The 20,752-nt window shown below is 36.6% G+C and overlaps 1 protein-coding gene across 1 annotated transcript in view; it reads right to left on the reverse strand.

Annotated features, from left to right (window-relative positions):
- Nucleotides 1-2,027: 2,027 nt before the first annotated feature.
- pth1r (parathyroid hormone 1 receptor) overlaps nt 2,028-20,752 on the reverse strand; it is a gene marked incomplete at both ends in the record, with an annotated part of 51,218 nt that continues 32,493 nt past the window's right edge. Inside the window, 11 exons of the mRNA XM_079452852.1 lie at nt 2,028-2,381; nt 3,006-3,047; nt 3,664-3,805; nt 3,900-3,994; nt 4,084-4,150; nt 4,444-4,504; nt 5,118-5,271; nt 6,596-6,782; nt 9,988-10,082; nt 14,703-14,827; nt 15,796-15,906. Coding sequence (XP_079308978.1) covers nt 2,028-2,381; nt 3,006-3,047; nt 3,664-3,805; nt 3,900-3,994; nt 4,084-4,150; nt 4,444-4,504; nt 5,118-5,271; nt 6,596-6,782; nt 9,988-10,082; nt 14,703-14,827; nt 15,796-15,906 — 1,433 coding nt within the window. The remainder of the gene's footprint in view (nt 2,382-3,005; nt 3,048-3,663; nt 3,806-3,899; nt 3,995-4,083; nt 4,151-4,443; nt 4,505-5,117; nt 5,272-6,595; nt 6,783-9,987; nt 10,083-14,702; nt 14,828-15,795; nt 15,907-20,752) is intronic.

Raw genomic sequence — 20,752 nt, forward strand, 5'->3', positions numbered from 1 at the left:
TGTACAGTCAACAAGTTAATGGTCAAACAATCATTGTATGAATTGGCCGGCATATGAAATCAGAATCCTGAATATGGTCATTACATAATCATCATACTTACAGAATGGCAAAGAAACGTCTTCATTTAGCTCATATAACTGGATGGACATTTTCATGTTTTGTAAACAATGAGACCTATATATCCACGATATTTTTGTATGCACAACAATGAAAAAAGCAGCAGAACGTTAGATCACGTAACAAATCATAATGAGCATCTTTAATACTGACGCTAAATTTAATATAAATAAATAATAGGTTTATTTATAAATGACGTATACAGGGTAAAAACCCTTTCTGTTTAGATAGCAGTAAAATAGATGATTGTGATTTGGGGTATGGGTATTTTCAGCTGCTCGTAAATGCACAAAATACATTATTGTGACAAAATGAACTGTAAATTAAGTGGCAAAGGAGGAAGGCATGAGTTCAGTGAAATGATGTTAGGTATTATAAATGCCTTTTTGAGAAAAACAAAGTGTAAAGTAAACAAAAGGGTTTTATAATTATATATCATTATAACAGGTGAAAGTGCGGAATTTAAATGGAAGGAATCAATACAAGGGTTCAAAGAATCCCTTGAATGCTCATCACACACAACACAACGCTGCTTTAATAAACAAAAACACATTTCTGTTGGAATTTTTTGTACTTTTAAAACTACGCCAGTTAAGAAAATAGAGAACAGTTTAAGGAATAAGGTATACAGGGTGCTACACAATAATAACTTTCATTAATGTCTTAAACACATTTTTTTATATTTAGGGTTGGGCACATGTTAACAAACTTTAGAGCAGACTTTAAATTTGGGCCAGTACCCATCAACCATTCAGAAAATCTAGGCCCGGTTTCAGAGACGGCTTAGCATAAACCAGGACTATGCATTGTTAAATTAGCATATTTAATTTACAAAGGAAAAAACATTACTAGTGAGCATCTTGAGACAAAAAACGGCACTGATATATTTTTAAATATGTAAGAGCAAATTACTTTCAGTTTAGACAGCTCAAACATTCATATTAGTCTGGGACTAGCCTTAAGCCTTGTCTGTAAAACCGGGCACTAGTGTTTACGAATAATAATAATGTTTATTACATTTTATTAATAAAAGTTATTATTAAGTGTTGATAAATGAAAATGACCAAGAAAATTCAACCATTTCAACACAGAAAGTCATTTTTATGCTTAGCACACTGTACATTTCTCAGCAAAACACATAAAATGTTGGACATCCTTACCAACCGAACTCTGGCAATAATGCAAGCCTATATAAATCTGAACAGATTCAGAGCAAATTAACAATTGTTTTCCCTGCCAGACTAATGAAGGAAAGACTTGGCAAGATTTGGCAAATCCACGGATCAATTTAGCAGATAAATGAGACAATCACTCTAGGCCTGGAGACATATAAATATCACATTCTACTAACAAAATCCTGCTACCATAATAAAAAAGTGCCTCTACTGGCAACCTTTTGAGATGCTATCTATTTGCGGTACAAAAAAAAACATTTGTGCCAAACACAAAAATTCTTTGCTTTAACATGTATTGAAAATAATATGAGATTCTTAGTTACAATTCACTGTCCACAATGCCATATGTTTCACATGGTTTGATCCTGGAGCACAATCTGCAGATCTGTATATGTAAATATACACAAACAGAGGTGAGATGAAAACCTGAAAGCCATGTGCGATTACAATGCAGAAACTTGCGTGCAACATATGAAGACATTCACCAGAAAAGATAAACATAAAACACCTTATTTGTTTTCATTCTCCAGACATCGTCTGGTTAAGATTTCCTGGTGTCTGTATGAGATCCAATCTTGAAAAACTTTGTGGCTCATTTAAAAGATCTCTGATGACATCTCCAACACATCTGAGATGGTCCCACAACCCAAATTGTGAGAAAATCCTGAGGTACAAAGGACTCTTTCATCCTTTAATGTACTTGATGTAATGACACATTAAATTTGTTTTTAAAGTCACATAACTGTTTCCCTTTCCTCCTCCACCACCGGGGTCGTTTTTTCTTCTTGGAAGTTCTTCGAAGGTTCTTCCTCCTGTATATGAAGCTCCTGACCTGAGGACGGGATAGAGTTCTCTGAGACGGAGCCGTTCTTTACGTAACCTGGAAGGTTCCGATGGCCGTTGATGGTGACTGGCCCCAGGCGGGTTGTGAGGTGCAGGGCCAGGGGGCCTCGTGCGGTCACGTTGGTGACACTAGTGTGAGACACCATGGGTCCATAGCTGTACGTGTTACTACCGCTACGAGCTTTCCTCTTGAAGTCCAGAGCAAGTGTCCTTCTACTCCATGACTTCTTGATTTCAGCTTGGACCTAAAGAGCATTGAGAGAATCAGTGAACAGTAATTTATTTGCATTAGTAATGCTGTTACTAACTAGACATGCTATAAATATACAGCCGCGGAAAAAATGAACAGACCATTCTAAGTTTTCATTTCATATTAGCATTTCTAGATGTACCGTATTGTGGCCATTCCAGTCCAGTGTGTGTTGTATTATAAAATCAAAGTCATCCAACAGCCATGTGAAAGACTGACGGCGTGACAAGACACATGAAAACTGTGATACAGAATCGAGGTTATCCCATAAAAAACACAGATAATCTTTTCTGTTGTTTCACCTGTATCTCCAGTTGTCATTTTCTTTAAATAAATGCAAATAGAAACAATATTTTTATTGGAAATTTGGGGGAGATTTTGTTAGGAGTTCACTGAATGATTTTACCTACACATACACAGAAACAGTACATTTTAAAATCAGAAAACGGTCTCTGAAATGGCCTCTTCATTTTTTCTGCGGCTGTATAGTCAATATAATATTAATATTAACATTTATTATTTTCATTTATTCTTTTTATATGTTAATATGAATATATAAAAATAATACATAACAGTTCAAATGATCTGTGATACAGTATCTGGATAATTTATGTCTTACCTCTCCATTGCAGAAGCAATATATGATTGCAACAAAGAATCCCTGGGAAAGAACGTATGAACTTTATTACCCATATTACTGAGAATTGCATTTTCTGTATGTCTCAAATGTATGATAACCGACCTACTTTATTTCACAAGATGGGCGATAAACAATAGACAACTAATTTACTAAAGGCTCCACAGCTGATACAATATCTACAAAAATACGTCAAAACAATAAAGATCTAAATGATAAGAAAAACAATAAACACAGTAAAACTATGAAGGAAAAATAATAGGGGTTCATTCAGAGTCTTTCGGTGTCAACAAACGATACCACATTTAAATCAATGCTTTCCAGTGCAATATGACCTAGTTCTGACCTACTAAAGACCTAGTTCAGATGGGGAAAGCATAGAGGCTTCCAGTATCTAAAGATGCGATAGTCTACCATAATGTGATTAATGCAGGAACTTGTGGTTCCAAGCTTTCGGTGTTATACAGTCAAACCAATATTATTCAGACAACAGATGTAATTTTTTATATTATTTATATAAGTGAGGATAGCAAAATAAAGTGAACTGTGACATATTATACTCAAATATTATGGTATTGGCTCTCATTGTAGCATAAAATGTGTTTTTTTGTATTTGTATGTTAAAAGTTGTAATTATTACCTGGAAAGAGTTAAATAGCATCTCATAATGCATTTGGATCTGCCACGGCACTCCAGAAACTTCTGTATAGGGCATCGCCATGAACACTATGTAGTGAACTCCAAACAAAGGCATCAGGACAAGGGTGGATTTTAACAGCTTTCTGTGGGGGACAAAAATTATTTTGAATTCATATTTTTTAAGTGTTGTCTGTTTTGCTTATGCACTGAAGTTGTAAGAAAGCAAAGATGTGTTACCTGTACTGTTGTCTGGTGTCACATCTCCCTGCATTAGTTTCTCTAAGTTTTGTTGCCAAAACTCTTATGATATTCAGGAACAGCAAAAAATTTATCTTGGCAAAAAAAGTAATGAACAATGAATAAAACTCAACAAATGACATAAAAACAGTTTAAATGTAAGTCAAACACAATATAAACTTACAACAATTGCCGTGAGAATAGGGATTTGCACGATCCATTTTAAGTTTCCTGCGCTTAAATCCCAACACCTGTTGACCATAAACCAAATCAGTTACTTTAACAGGCCAAAACAAATCCTATTTATATTTAACAGATTCTCTACTGTGAATAGACATGCTTTATTTCATGAGCCTATTGCAAAAAATCCAGTCTTCCATGCGTATTAAAGGATAACATTTAATTTAAACATTTATCCAAATACACCGCATTTTATTTGCACAGCATGCTAAAATCAATATTAAAATGCAAATTAAATTTGAGCATTTCAGTAGCAATGGAAACCTGGTAATACTGGCACACAGATTCTAGTTTAAGGACTTACTCAGTGTCAGCAAGTGTGGCCCTGACGCTGGCCCAGACGGCCACAAACATCGCGGGAACACCTGTTTAGTGAAACACGTGATTTTTCAAATGCAATTTTTTTAAAAGAACATGTGTTATTATACTGAATGGAAAATGTTATTGCTTGAAAACGAATGTTTCATATGATTGGAATCCTTCCAAACTCGAACTTATACACTTTATACACAGATTCGGCAAGCCAGCATTTCTGTGACTTCTCTTTATTGTTTTAATAAAAATAAACATACAGCCATTGTTACAAAATCCTGCAGCTTAGGTTTAAGCTTCACTGAGGTATTAGCTCCACGACATCCACATTGTATGCGCTGTGCACGTCTAACTATCCGCACAGTGTGTACAATGCAGGGGCCGTAGAGTCCAGAGTATTTCCTCAAACGTGGCTGCTGGTCTCCAGCTGATATTAAATATCCCACTGTACCAATACACCATATAAACTTCTTACAAAATTTAGGAATAAACTGGAAATGAGATCGATAAACAGATTGATCAACTGAACGAAATTTCAAAGGAGCCCGAAGAGAAATCTATAGAAAATTATAATTTAATTCTCTTTGACGCCTTAGTTTAAGTGGCCAGAGGCCGGATAATGATTGTATAAATCAGAAATATTAGTAAACAAGATTGTTTACTCACCCCAGCCAATCAGAGTGAAGCCCCAGAGATATTTCCTGTCTGAGAAGAAGGTCATGAAAATAAGGCTGTGGAGATACAGGCCTTCCACTAGGATCCAATAGTAATTAGTGGCCAGGAAGTACAAGAAGAGGGTTACAGCCACTTTACAGCCGATCTGGAGGAGAGATTGAAAATCAATTCAGCATGCATCCTCACTCTTCTTTTTAAAGAAAATGTGACGGTTGGAGTCATGACTGCTGCCATAAAGCTGGGGTTTCTGAGTGGATTGATTCGTGTTGCTTTGCAGTGGATAGTTGCTAAGGTTCTTTATGAAATCCAGTCCTCAAATCTCTCTTGATATTCTGTGCTGATATCTCTTCATATGTACTTTGCAATGGTAGAATCACCGGTGATCATTTTATGTTATATGTGAACCTATGTAGATATTTTTCTATTTTCTTTGTTTACCAATTTTCTATTCTACATGTGCTATGCTAGACCAAATGTTTTCAAACACTGGGGTCGAGGGTATTTCTTTAAATGTTTCGTTATCTAAAAATATAGAGAATATATAAATGGATAAAGATATATAGATAAATATGTATTTTACACAACATGTGTATCATATTTCTGGTCCCTTGGCATTGTAAAGTGGAAAAAACCCCAATGCTAGATAGACTACCTGGGACCAGCGCTCAGTGTTGCTCTGTTGTTGATTTGATTGCGTCCTTTGTTTTCTGCACTTGCAAGTTGCTTTGGATAAAAACATTTGCTGAATGAATAAACGTACATGTAAAATGTAAATGTTCGCACTGCTATGAGTGGTCAGCGGCTATGTATCGTTACATAAACGTGAGAGCCCTTTTGAATGAAATTGAATGAAATACATTTTGTTTGAAATGCATTTCATTCACTGGATTATTCAGATAGATTTTATAGATTTAATAAAATATATATGGGTTTTTTATTTATTTTGACAAATAAACAACACATGTGTCCTGTGGTGTGACAAAAAAAAAATTGAAAAAACTAACAAAGAAGATAAATATCCATTATGCTTTTCTATAAATATTAATAATATAAAACAATACATTATTAACAGTTTGTTTTCTAGTTTTTTTGCCGTCACACCATATGACACATGATGCAGTTAATCTGCACCCATATACACCGTGTTTTATGTATTGTGGTGTATTTTAAGATTTTGGTCATGCCGTCTACTTCAAAGGCTGTCTTTTTTTGTAATGCTTTGCCAAAATTGAAATTAAACAGTGCAGCCCAAATTGTCTTTTAATATACTCTGATTAAACAAATGAATAAATAACGTAAACCCCTCCGTTTCTTGGTAGCAAAAGCATGCAGTAAGTAGTCCAGGGTGTTTGTGGCATGACACAACAAATGGCTTTATTAATGATAATGATGCTCCTGTTCGCTTCTATGGCAACAGCAAAACCTTCAAAACCTTCCTGATCTAGTGCAAATCCAGCCGATCCACTTACAAACTGATTTTTGTTAGCCGGAGGTGCTTCGGTGATGGACTTTAGATCCTCCACAGTGATGCGTTCTATTTGCTCCAGCGCGGCGCCTGAATACAACACCACGTCCTTCACAAAAATGCTAATGGCTCTCAGCATGAATGACACGAACAGGTGCATATGGATGTAGTTCCTGGTGCAGTGCAGTCGGCTAAATGAAAAAGACATAAAGAAAGATGATATTACAGGAGAAAAGACAGATGGGATCAAAACAGGTGTCATTACGTAAATAGTAGTAAATAGCGTGATGAATACAGACGTGAAATCAAAGGGATATTGGCAAACAGCATGTAATAGCAGGCTTTTGTGTGTGTTTCAGTTGCTTTCCAATGCTAGGAGAACAATACTAGTCTTAATTGAAACCAGGTAAGCCTGTCGCTGACTGTAACACATTCTTCTGATTTAAAGGGTTCGGAAAACCCAAGTGTCGAAAACACAGGGCTCGAAAAGTGAGCTATAAAAACAAAATTGCAAACATGTGCTACCCAAATTTCCTTCAGACTTTCCCGGTAAACGGAGCCACTTAAAGCAGTTTATACGTTCAACAGAACACATAGCCAATTCACAAGACTTCGATCAGTTTAGACTGCAATTTTGTCAACTGTTTTCCAACCACCATGTTGACAAGTCAACATTGATTCAAAATTAACTCGGTTTACCCTCATACTCTAACAAAAATATTGTATTCGTAATCCTACAGTAGATCAAAATGATCAAAATTCAATGTGTCATCAAAATGTAATTTCCTTCCTCTTTGAAACAATAAATCGTAGCCCACCAAAAAGAAAGTTCAATATAGTTCTTTAGAAACTTTAGATGCTATGTTTTTGTGTACAAAACCTGGAAGCGAGTTAGCGTTTTAGCACTTTCGGTTCCATCGCTCCAAACTAAATGGATGTTTTGAATGGGATTTTGGTTAAATGTCTGAAATATGGTCTGTGGTTACCAGAAGCTTTACGTTTTATTTTACGACATAATTCACACCAGTAATGACCCGGTCATAATTTTTTTCAGCTTTATTGTGTTTTGCTAACAGTTGCTAACAAGTTGCTAAACGGGGGACGTTAAATGATATCAAGCATAAAAAGCGCCTAAATAATGCAACATGGGCACAGATCTCAAAAATGTGGATTTATTCACAGAATAGTTAATAGGGAACATGTTTTCAATAAGGTTTGAAAGTTTTCGGAGGTTTGGTGATGGTTACGTATATAATAAAGCGACTGTGGTGTAATTCACAGACTCATGTTAGTTTTACTTCTGCCGATTGTATTTAAGCTTCAAAATGAATACATGTTGTGTTAATTTATAAAGATTGTCTTGATAGATAAAACTTATAATCATAGACCATATTATTTGTAATTTTTTGGAAAAATACATAGGTTTAGGTCAAGGGAACCAATTCAATGCTAACTTCCGGGTTAGCCTACAAAAATACGTCATACTTGCGAAACTCTATTACAAGCAGTGTAATTTAATATTAAAATAATGATAAAGAATGGCACTGGATAAAAAAGGTCACCACACATCCCAGTTAACAGTGGGTACTAGCATTGTTTCTAGGGGGCAAGAGTCTCACTTTACTGCAAATTGATATTCAGGTCTGTCTTTGCTGTGAAATCGAACCGCCAATTCCCATCAACAAATCAATCCTCAATGAATAAGTTAATCAGTGTCAACAGAAGCAAAAATACAATTAAGCTGACATTCTTCACCACAAAGGCACAGCAGGTTGTTGATCCAATACATGGGTGGAGTCAGATAAGCCAATGTATTTTTCTATATATGAATCTCATTTAAAGCATAAGCCTTTTAGTTTTAATAATCACAAGAAACACAAATTGTGGTTAAAATACGCTTGTGAGCTTTAAAAAGGTCAATTTCTTGCGCAAGAATCATCCATTCAGACCTTGATCATTCAGGCAAGCATAAACAAAACAGAGCTTGTGCCTTTTCTTACCATTCCCCCATCCTCCTCCCAAAATGTTTAACTGCTTAACCATTGACTTTATTTCCTCCAGCAGTCAGGCATGTTGAAAACCGAAACCCTCGGTTAATAATTTTGAGGTTTGTTTTTGCTTTCCTCTTCATGCTCTGGAGAGTGTAGAGTGACAGTGTGGATCATTTGCCTCCTCATCATTATACTACTGATGTTTAACCACCATCCCGTCGGGAACTATCGACCGGGAAGCTCCGGGGAGCTGATCCGCTCTTCAGAAACACTGCTGCTAATGTTTAAAAATCTTTGCTCTGCATGGCTGACGTCCCAGAGCTTGTGCACCTGAGACCAGACCTCTGACGCTGAGAACGGAGAGCGCGGAGAGACTGGCAGCCCATCAGCAGGGAAACCAAACGAGACGTTATTAAAGTCATTTTCCTGCTCCGCATTTCCTGGTGCCCAGGCGAGGGGCCGGCACTTAATAACACGGAGCGTTGGAGTCGAGTCAAGTCGAACCCGGCACCTGTCAGCGGCTCGTTCTGCGCACGACCCGACCTTTTATTTGAATAAGCCCGTTGGATAAATACAGAGGGGAACCTCTTTGCATTAATTAGTAATGAAAATGGAACGATTGAACGTGAAAGTAATAAATGCACTCGTATGTCTTAGTCTTGAAAAACAGCCAGCGCATACGCTAGGTGAACTATTGGGTAAACATTCATTTGATGCAGCTCATTAGGAAAACTGATCCTTTTAGGCGAATGCCAAAACGCAAAGTTTGACCATCCCAAACTGTTTGCTATTTCTCGACACTTAAAAAAGATCCCTTAAAAATGGATTTTGCTGTGACTGTTACAGGAAACCTATGTATGACTTTTATGTGAAACACAAAGAAGATACTTTGAGAAATGTCTCAGTGGTTTTGTGTCCATACAATGAAAGCCAATGTTCTTTGGTTAAAAACATTCTTCAAAGGGTCTTCTTTTGTGTTCCGTAGAAGAAAGAATCGTCAGGTTTTAAGCGACATGGGTGAGTAAATGATGAAAGGATTTACAGTGAATTATCTCTTTAACACTAATTGAGAAAAACTTGAACGATTGTGACAAGCAAACAAGCCCATATATTTCAACAGAATGATGCATGTATTAGATTGTAGCCTAAGGGCACAGAAGAAGGATTGATTCAGGTGTCTATGCACACCTGAGAAATATAAACAAGACAAACTATGAAAATATCACCGTGTTCCACGTACATGCGACATTTTTGTAATGAGAATCTCTGAAAGACACAGAAACTTGTTTTCTGTACATCTCCTAGCATGAGAAGCATCTTATAAAACTGAAGTTGAAGATTCCTGGTTTATAAACGCCTGCTGTGTACCTTTTCCTTAATAAAAAAGGAGGCTGGCTTTTCTCACCGAAAGTATCCAAGGATGACCGTCGCTACCATAAGTGATCCCAGCGAGATGGAGTAGCCCACTGTGTAGATCAGGTAAAGCCGATCAAAAACCTCCTGAGTGACAGCAAATGAGAGAGAGAGAGAGAGAGAGAGAGAGAGAGAGAGAGAGAGAGAGAATATGAGTCACACTGTACACATACAAAACAATCCAGAATATTTTTTTCAACGTACAGTTTCTTGGATTGCTTTAGTTCTTATGCAATTGTTGTAAAGGGATAGTCAACAACTATAGTTGTTCCAAACCTGCATACATTTATTTGTTCTGCTAAACAAGGAAGATATTTGGAAGAATTTAAGTAACCAAAGAGATCTCATCCCCCATTGAATATTTTATACCATAATGGAACAACATCACACATTATGTAATTTTTTTAAGAATTTCCAGATCCACTCTAAAACTCTCAATTGAACTGTAATCTAAACTTGGCCACTCCAAGATATTTACATTGTTGCTTATTTGTCTCTATGAAAATCTCTTTCTGAAAAATCTGTATTTTTGCTCTATTTGTACTCTGTTCATACCATAAGTCTTAAAGGGACAGTTCACCCAAGAATACAAGTTCTGTCATCCTTTATTCACCCTCAAGTTGTTCCAAATCTGTATACATTTCTTTGTTCTGATGAACACAAAGACTTGGAACAATGTAGGCAATGTGGGACATCATTGACTACCACAGTAGTAAAAAATTAAAAAATGTCCTTGTATGGCAGTCAATGATGTCCCAGAAATGTCACTAGCTAACATTCTTCCAAATATATTTGTTAGTGTTCAACCGAACATAGATATTTATACAGATTTGGAACAACTTAGGGGGAAGGTTAATACATGACACATTTTTGGGTGGAGTATCCCTTTAAATGTCCAGCAGCAGTGAAGCATCTCCACAGAGTGACGCTGCCACCACAAGGCTTGACAACAGGGACGTTGTGTTTTTGATGATGCACAATGTCTGGTTTGTCCCAAACTTTCTGTTTAGTCTGATGGCAAAAAAACCTGAACTAAAGTCCCATCAGACCACAGAAACCCTTTTCAAGTCAGATTCACTTTCTGTCACATGCCTCCTGGCCAACTAAAGTCGAGATGTCATGACATTTTATTACCAGTGGCTTTCACTTTGCCACTCTCCCATAAAGCTTTTTCTCCTCAAGAAACAGTCAGTTAGTCTTTCAGGGATTCTGCTCTGGGTAGATTTACAGCAGTCTCATACTCTTTCTAGTCTTTAACTATTGATTTAACTGTCCACCAAGTATATTCAGTGATTTGGAAATCCGATATCCATCCCCATTGTAGTGCTTTTCATTCACAGTGATTTCATAAGGTAACCTGAAGTGTTGATTTTTCTTCATTGTGTAAGTTGGGATGTCATATTACATGTTCAGTCTATAGCAGAGCCATTGAGAGAGAGAGTTGCGCCAATGGAAGTTCGAAATGTTCGCGTGTCATGTGGTTAATGGAGCGTTCAGATAGTTCCAGGAGTTATGTTTTTTTAAGCACTTTATTTATTTATTTTTTCTTTTCATTAAATGCCCTCGTCTTTAAATGGGTTAACAGTTTACCTAAGTTGGTCTGTTTAGCCGCAGGTCCATGCGTTAATAGTAACTTCCGGGAATAAATGGGAGCCTCCATTAACCACCATTTGTGTGAAAAAACTGATCCATTGGAGTCAAAGGAGTTGACGCGACTCTCTCTCTCAATAGCTCTGGTCTATAGGCATTCGCAAATACTTGACAACAAAAACCAATGTTGGTCTTTGTCGAAAGAGAATAGTAAAAAAACATTTCAGTTTTTAGTATATTGTTGTCAAGCAAACAAGTACATGACTTCAAAAACAAATTTGCAACATGATGTTTTATTACAGGTCGTCAAAAATTTCCCCCCAAGGGACAATCTGTTACATCAGTAACTACCAAACACCATACAAATAATAATAATAATACAATTATTATGAGGAGGATTTAATCAATTATGTTGTTATGTTGCAAATATTTTAAATTACTTTAAAGAGAACCGTTTTCGATTTGAAATTTAAAAGTCTTTGTTGAGTGTTGAAAGACAAATTGTAGGTTGACTAAGAAAGGGCTATAGGGACTTTTACCTTTATCATAAGAGCTTGTTGACTACTTCAATACCAGATACCAGAATGCTTCTTTTCCCCAACTAAAGAGCACTTTTAAGCTATTAAAATCATCCTACAGTTCACTGCCGTATACGGCATATGAAATGCCATCAAATATGTCAGCAGTTTTGAAATTTATTATGGGTTTTAAACTCGAAAGTTCAACTGCTGGATCTTTCGTTACAGCTAAAGGGATTACCAAGCAAATCCCTGCCTGAGGCATTTCTCACTGAAACGCAAGTGTTTATTTGAAGAGCAACCTGACGCTCGGTGACTAAGGTGTCTGCTCGCAGCCTCCTGTGAAAATAGTTTGTCTTGAAGTTCGCAGGCCTGACAAAAAAGCAAGCGGTGAGCTGCCATATTTTCAACTCGGATGACTCCAGGCTGCAGACAGGCGGGTATGTCGATTCGCGACCGCGCTGACCGAGGTGTAGCTGGATCAGCAGCGTGCGTTTCACGGTGATCTGGAGCTCATGAAACAAAGAATTTGCCAGCTGCTTTCATTTAGCGTGCGGGGCAACGGCCAAACCCGCTGCTCAGTTTGTGCCGCGTGGTCGCTGCAAAATGTTTCATTTAAATTGATTAATTTTTCATTAAATGCAGAATTGCCTCTTGGGAGTTCATCAAATGTAAACATTGGAAGCAAAGAGCGAGACCTCAAACTATGGATTCCTATACACTCAAGCCACCAATTTACAGTTCAAAGGAAAATCGTGACACAAAAACTTAAAAAATTTGAAAAAAGAATCCGTGGGCTTTCATGAACCAAAGTTCTGAGAAGCACTTTTAAAAAGCATTATTATACACTTTTTTTTACATCTGATACTCAAATACATTCCGAGCTCATTAGATATGATTGTAATGTAGGCTCTTCTTTAGATTGATAATCAATGAACAAGTGAGATGTTAAGTGCGACGTGTAACGGCGACAGTTTGAACAGATTCTGTGTTTGACAAACTACAGTCGCTTGATTTGAAAGGATAAAATTTGAAAATAACTTCATCTAGATTCTACAACATGCTAAAATTTCCTCATTTCAGTCTATTCATGTAGAGGTTGTGGGATGACACAATCTAAATGTATTGTGATAAGATTAGAGTACGACAGAATGACAATTTGTCTTTTTGCAGTTTGCTGTGTCAGTAAAGTATGAACTGCGTTGCATATAGGAATATATAAAAATGACAATATTACTATATATTTCAAAGAGGAACTTTCTAGTAAAGGGTTTGATGCAAATCAGAGTTCGCATTGTTTTCAGTTGCTGGAGAATGAAAAAATGCTGCTCCATTAAACAGAATTAAGTTTTGCTACCTTTCATTTGTAAAGTACCCTATTCACGAAAATACGAAATAATTTAAGCAATAACACATTGATCTATAATTTTACACAAAATCCTACGTATGATGATCAAGGAGTCAAATGTAAAATTGTCATCTTAATCAACCTTTTAAACAAATGCAAATTAAATTGGTATGCAAATTGATATGCAAACATTACAAGGCGCCACAACAACGTGATCGTCTAGAAATTAGTTCTTAATTCATGTTTACACAATTAACAAATCAGTGTTTTCTGAAGCTTCTAGGAAACCATATGGGGTCAAATCTTATACCCATCATGTAAAAAGCAAATTGCAGCTTTCCATTATAAAAACAAACAACTTTGATTCTGCTGATTTAATTGATTATATTCTATTCTGACTTCAAAGGTGCACTCAGTTTCACAGAGATGGAGTTTCTAAGGAAACCCTGTAATGTATGTGCATTCTTCATCTAAATGGTAAATAGTTTTGCCCACAGCTCAGTTGACTGTCTGCCGATCTACACCAAAACGAACAGCCCACAGATGAAAGGCAAACCTAAACAAACTAACCATCAATAGAAGTCAAACAAAATGTGGGTGAGCCCGAGTTTCAGCCTGTTGTAATTTAGTTTCTGCTTTATTTACAACAGCTTGCAAAAACAAACAACTGAAAAAGTAAAGTCCCGAAAATGATTTGGATACGTTTAATCTTTGGACACACTATAAGTGTCAAATCTAATCTTAAATTGTTATACTTTACACTAAAATCCAACCCAAAGCAAAAGTTTTGTCAGTCAGCGGCAGACAGGAGATGTTTATAAAATGACTGGTCATGGAAAGTACCTAAATAGATTTCCTAAAAAAGCAGGTTTGTTTTAAAATTAGTTTAAAATACTGCAATTATATTCTGGAAATAAACCGAAGAGAAAGATCCAGCTGTATTTGCAGTTCCAGTACCAGTAAGAGGTTGTGACATGTTATCATGACAGAAATGATATGAATCACAGTGCAAACTGTTTAATCGATCAAACTAAAGCTAAGATTAAATATTGACCGTAACCGCCATGGGACACGAGTCAACAAATCCTGTTTGGACACACAATGACAGATGAACGATGTTCACACAAAGTGGTCTTACTCACGATTGATCTACTTTAAATAATATTGCATGCCTGAAATAGTTGCGGAAATGGATTTGAGAGAACAGCAACTACAGAAGACAGTAAGCAGGTTGAAGGTCAGAGGTCTTACCCTCTCTTGGTTGGGGTTGTAATGTGTGAGGAATTTGGCACACTCGCTGTAATTAGCCCATGTCCTGTTGTTACTAGCAGCCAGCTCCCAAGAGCCATTGATGTCGCACTGCCGGTAGACATGTCCTGAAAATACATCATAAACACCTTTTAATGTTTCTTCACTTCACCACATTGATTTCTCTGTCAAATTGACAGAATAGACACAGCCTATTGAATAAACAGTGTTTGCTGATGTTAGCATTCATCAAAGATACACTTACAGACAAATATATTGATTTAAGGAATGAAGTAATAAGGTGGGTTTGACTAAGACGTCCAATTAGTGTTTTTGTGTCACATTCAGGTCTCTAGCTTGCATAATTAATTGTAAGTAAACACTGTTTAATATAGGAATCCTCTATTATGGGATGTTGCTTTTACAAGTTATTGTGTTACAAAGCTTAATGGAAGGTGAGGTGATAACACGTTATTTTTGCATTGAAATGTGTGGATGGTGGGAATAACTATATGGCAATAAATATAAATACAGCCATTTGATATAATAAAAATGTAATATCTGCTCTGAATTGACTATGAAATTAAAAAAAAAAAATATGCACTACAATATAGTGTATATTGTCCGGGGGGTGTTTTTGTACAATGTTGGAATTGAATACCCCACAGGTTCAACTAAATCGTCAGAAGTTAGATTTAGCATTTTGTGTCAAATTATTTGTCCGTCTTAAATATTAAAATATGAATATATTAAAATGTAATACATTTATTTAATATATACCGTACCATAATATAATATAATATAATACTAACATTAATATAAATTAAAATATAACCACAAATATCATGGGCTTATTTTATATATATATATATACATTACATCTAGACATGCTTATTAAATGAAAAATTTGAATGGTCTTATTTTTTTCTGCTGCTTAATATAATATAAATAAAAACGATGATGTGAGAGGAGAGATTCTGCCTGCAAAAACAAATTATTTTGTAAGTGGCTTTCGGCTCTGAATTTCATCCAGTTCTGTCGAGAGAGAGTTGTGTGCTGCAGGCATGTGTCATTTCACCAGCACCTGCGATCTCACCTTTGTGGTTGAAATCATAGATGTAAACCGGGCAGGAAGTGGACACTGTTCTTCCAGGAGCTCCCTCGGGCCAGCAGACGATGCCGTCCCACTCCGGTAGGCAGTAACCCTCTACGATATGAAACAGGACTGACATTTAGAAAAGTGAACTCCAGTCTCCCAGAGCAACCCTCCCACTGCAGCAATACATGAATAACCTCACTATAATCCGATGACGGACCCAGAGGACAGAAGAAGCTTGACAGCAGCATCCCTAACACTTACAGACATTTATTTTTGCTCTTCGTGAACGGAAATGGCCATGCTTTCTATTATTGAAGCTGGCGAATGTACTTTGACAGAAAAGAGAGTGGCAAACACTGTAATAGTGAACTGTGGTGTGTTTTTCAAGTTTCATCTTGCCCTTAGTTAGTCATGTTAGTTTGGCTATGAATCAACAGGAAAAGCTTTTAACGTAAGAATGTTACAAAAAGGAATTGTAAAGGCATTCAAAAAATAAAACTGTTACACATGTAGAACAATTAACATTTCAGATGTAATAAAAAATGTGTTTTATATACACTTGATTTTCATTTAACAACTACATGTACCTTCCAAAAAAAATCCCATTAAAAATGATAAAAGTAATGTTGTATTTAAATCCTCTAGGTGTGTTTTACACTTTAGTTGTAGTTACAAATAACCAGACAAACACAAATTTCCTCATATACCCTAAATGTGTATCATTAAAAGGAATAAACAGTGCTTTTAAAAAATGATTAAAATCATTCCACATACAGTATTCAAAACACAATATTGCCAAACAAATGAGCCCAAGAGAAAACCGCACGATCAGTGCAGAAAATCTGAAAAGAAATGTGCATAGAAATGTGGGTTTACAAATTAGAGGTAACCCATCAGTTACCACATTAAGGTTCATTTGAAATGTTTCGTATAATTATAAACATTAACCTCATCTTTCCACCTTTTGGCGTATTTTTTTCTTATTTCTACACCTGCTAGAAATACACGATTATATGAACCATAGAATCTCTTTATCGATGTCTTAAACAGCTACTGTAAAACTCAAAGTGTATTTTTCTTGTTTCATGTACTGTCATGACGTCACCGTTTGCAGGTTCAAAACAGGTCAATGCGGCTTTCATTCTTCAAGAAGCAACAGCGGTTCACGTCAGTCATTTCTTTAAAAATAAAGGTCAAGGTGTATTTTAGACCACCTACAGTATTAGTCTCTGTTCATGAATATTCCAAATGACTATTTTTGACCAACTATCCGGACTTGTATTTCACTGCCAAAAGCTTGACTAAAGACTCTGAATGTTTAATGCGAAAACATCTTGATTCTTTTTAAAGGCCTTTGAATATAAGCGTACCAGTGCAGGACCCAGACCTCTGATAAAGGCAGAAGTGCCCTTTTTTTCCACAGTTTCTTGGCAAAGAAAACCTTTCTGGGTTTGCTTCCATTCACTGTTATTGAAACCAGCTGCCCCCAACTTGCCACAAATAACTAGTTAAGGATAAAACTCAATAGCGTATGGCTTTACTGCAGATCCATTATTTTCCTATCCCTGTAATTAAAGATTTGCAAAGGGAAAATCAAAGGATAATGATGGAGCACATTTTATATGCCTGGAGACCAGCTTGTCACTTTTGTGAATCTAATTAAAGGGGAGTTTCTGAAAACAGGCCTGTTTTGCAGGACGGGACTACCGCGTGTGTGTTTCACATTTCCAAAATAACAATGGCCAAATGTGGTGGTTTTTGCTTTAAATACAGAAGATTAACCCGCGACCACCTCCCATACCCCGCTGCTCTCAAATATAACTCTGCACAGAAACGTTGCATAAATATTTCCCCAAATTCCAAGGTTATGAGTACGCTATAATCGTATCAGAGGTTGTGGCTATTGATGATGTCATTTGGGGTTTTTGAAAAAATATTTATCTACCAGCCCCCTCCAACATGAGATTCAGGCCTGGCCTGAATTGTGGAGGGGTTTCGATATATAAGAAAGCCTTTATATGTTATTTTACACCCAGACCGCAAAGTTTGAGCGTCAGGCTATTTTCACACACAAGGCACAGAGACTCGGGGCTTGTGGAAGCCACATCCCTTCTCTCTGCGACCCAGGCTGAAACCTCAGCGGATATCTCAATGAGAACCTTGTTCATGTCCCGCCATGGAGACTTGGTCTTAACCGAAGCACAAACGTGCAATAATAACAAATAAAGGAGCTTTGCAGTAAGACAAGCATTGAGGCCTAGCCTTGACTTGAGGTTAGGCTCCACCACCTACAGCCCGGACTAGAATAGCTAAACCACCTAGGCTAACTATGAGCTGAGCAAACAGTCTCAAATACACACGACCGATCCAATGGTCTAATAATAGTGGACTGAAGGTGCCACAAAAACGACATCAAGGGTGGTCTCATAAAGGATTGGTAAGGGGCGAGGTGCATGAGGGGGGCCAAAAATGCCAGGCCGGTGAATCAAGCTATGTCTTTCATCACTCAGCAAGGGATGTGGCAGGCGGCCGTTTTTATTTCTTGACCGTGAATTCTTGATGAAAAGACTTGTTTTTACTGCTGTTTCTGTGAGAAATTGGAATAATGCCTTTTGACATAAATGTACTGCAATCGGGCCAGAAATGTCCTTGGCAATACCTCACATAACAACAGACAATGAGCGATGCTTTGACCGTGAGGAAGAGAAAGTCGAGTGACGAAGAGCTCATGTGTCAAACTTTTTAGACCTCAGATGCAGGAATTATGCTGCGTAAACCCAGTACAGAGGTCGACAGATTATATGCTAAACCCCGCTGCAGGAATTTGCTTTTGAAAACGTTCAGGGAGAGACGCAGATGTGACCTCCCTCAAATGACCTCAGAGAATATCGACTGCAGTACCTAAAGAAAAATGAGAACCAGAAATCTCAGAATCTACAGAAATACATAAAAATAGGCCAATGACAAATACATCCAAGGTGATGAATAAAAAAATGCTTTAAAAACGTAAATCAAAAAAAGTGACTATAATATCAGGATCTGTTACTATTACATTACAAACGATAATATTAGTTTTGTAATAACAGTTATTTCTTAGCTTCCATTACCCATATATTTATTTGTTTCATTGTAAACAAACTATATAAGTATTTATAATAAATTATATCTATTAGGATACAATACTTTAAAAGACTTACTGTATCTCAGTACAGTAGATCACTTAAACATAAGCCCCACATAAAATATATAACAAATAAAATAGTAAAGCCGATCTTGTAGAGAATAGTTTTAAATATTTTTTAAATACAAGAAACTTTTTAAAATTTAAATCATGTCATTGACACAAATACTGTACAAGAACTGCAACCACTAAAACATGACGGGTCACATTCTGATACGCACCTAGAAACAAACAGCAAAAAGACCCATTCCACAGCCTGAATTTCTTCTGCTGTTCTGTGATCAGTAAGACGTGTGCACCCTTCCAAAAGAGGTCAGAAAACAGCCACCAGAAACAGTCTATAAACTGGTCACATCTGACTCACTTGCCCCAGAACACAAAGGCCCACGGCAAAGACCTGATAGCAGAAAATCACACCCAAGAAACCTGTGCAAATAACATCACAGCAGATGCTATGAATAGATTTGATAACGTAGGAACTTACGCATGCCCAGAGACAGCGGTTGTCATACTTTTACTTAAATGCATGATACATAATGGAGATCTGAATCAATGTGAACAATGGGCAGACATTTATGAACATTTTGAACAATTCAGAGAATTAAAGAATAGATTTTTAGAGGTTAAGGTGATTTCTTTATAAAGCCTTTTGCAAAAAAAAAAGATCAGGAATAAACTGAAATTAAAGTGTGAGCACACTCGATTCCCTTTTTTAAATCAAACATTTTTGAATCATGCCATAATGACATAGATCTGATAAATGTAAATCTGGGAATGTAAGTAACCCACTCAGAAGGTGCTTGGAAAAATCAGCTAGGAAATAAGAAGAGGGATACGGCAACACTTGTGGCACACATGCCCTGATGAAGACTCTCAAGCCAAACATGTTCGTATTTTTTGATGCACAATAAAGATCTCTTTAACAAACGTGTTGCATAATTCCTTTAGCATATTTCCTAGAAAAAAACATTGATCATCAGATTCTTTGTGGAATCAATGAAAGATACAAAAATGCAATAAAGCAAAAAGGGGACAAAAATATGTGTTACAAATCATATTACACTGATAACTTATTGAAACCGAATGTTAATTTAAATTATTCCTGTATGATCCTCATCATACCAGACATTTCTGAAAACAAATCTGTAGTCTGCAGTCAAAGAGAGACTGGAAATGACTTTGTACGAGTGAAAAACGCACATTTGTCCATCTTGGCAGTGACACTAAAGAGATGTCTGGAGGCATTAGTTGTGACAGAGCTCAGACAAAGTAACATTAACTCCATCTGAGTTGGATGCCAGAGTTCTGCTCAGCATCAGCGTCCAGACGCATTGAGATCAGTGGGCTGTGATATGAGACAGGAACCTCTATATACCTCTTCATCATAACATGCTGCTTTCACACCGCTGCTGGATTAACTGAAGATTTATTTCAGAACATCTCTACCTTCTGCTACATAAACACAGCCATGGGCAAAGGTTCGCCACATCCTGTTTTTTAAAGGTCTTCTTGAGTACTGGACTAAACATAAAAATGCCCAAAAGTTTATGTAGGACTTATTTAGGATGTATTCAGTATTCATTTATTTTTGGGTGCCATCTTGCTGCTTCCATATCTTTTCCAAATAAATGTTTATTTTTCCCTCCCATCACTTAATATGGGTCACCACTGTCAAGAAACAAAAATACCATGTGAAATATTTATGAAAAATATTGACAAATCTAGTATTCACCTCACGAATTAATGCATTCATTGCATTGACTATAAGATGGT

The sequence above is a fragment of the Barbatula barbatula genome (genome assembly GCF_947034865.1).
Source record: "Barbatula barbatula genome assembly, chromosome: 3".
NCBI lineage: Eukaryota > Metazoa > Chordata > Actinopteri > Cypriniformes > Nemacheilidae > Barbatula > Barbatula barbatula.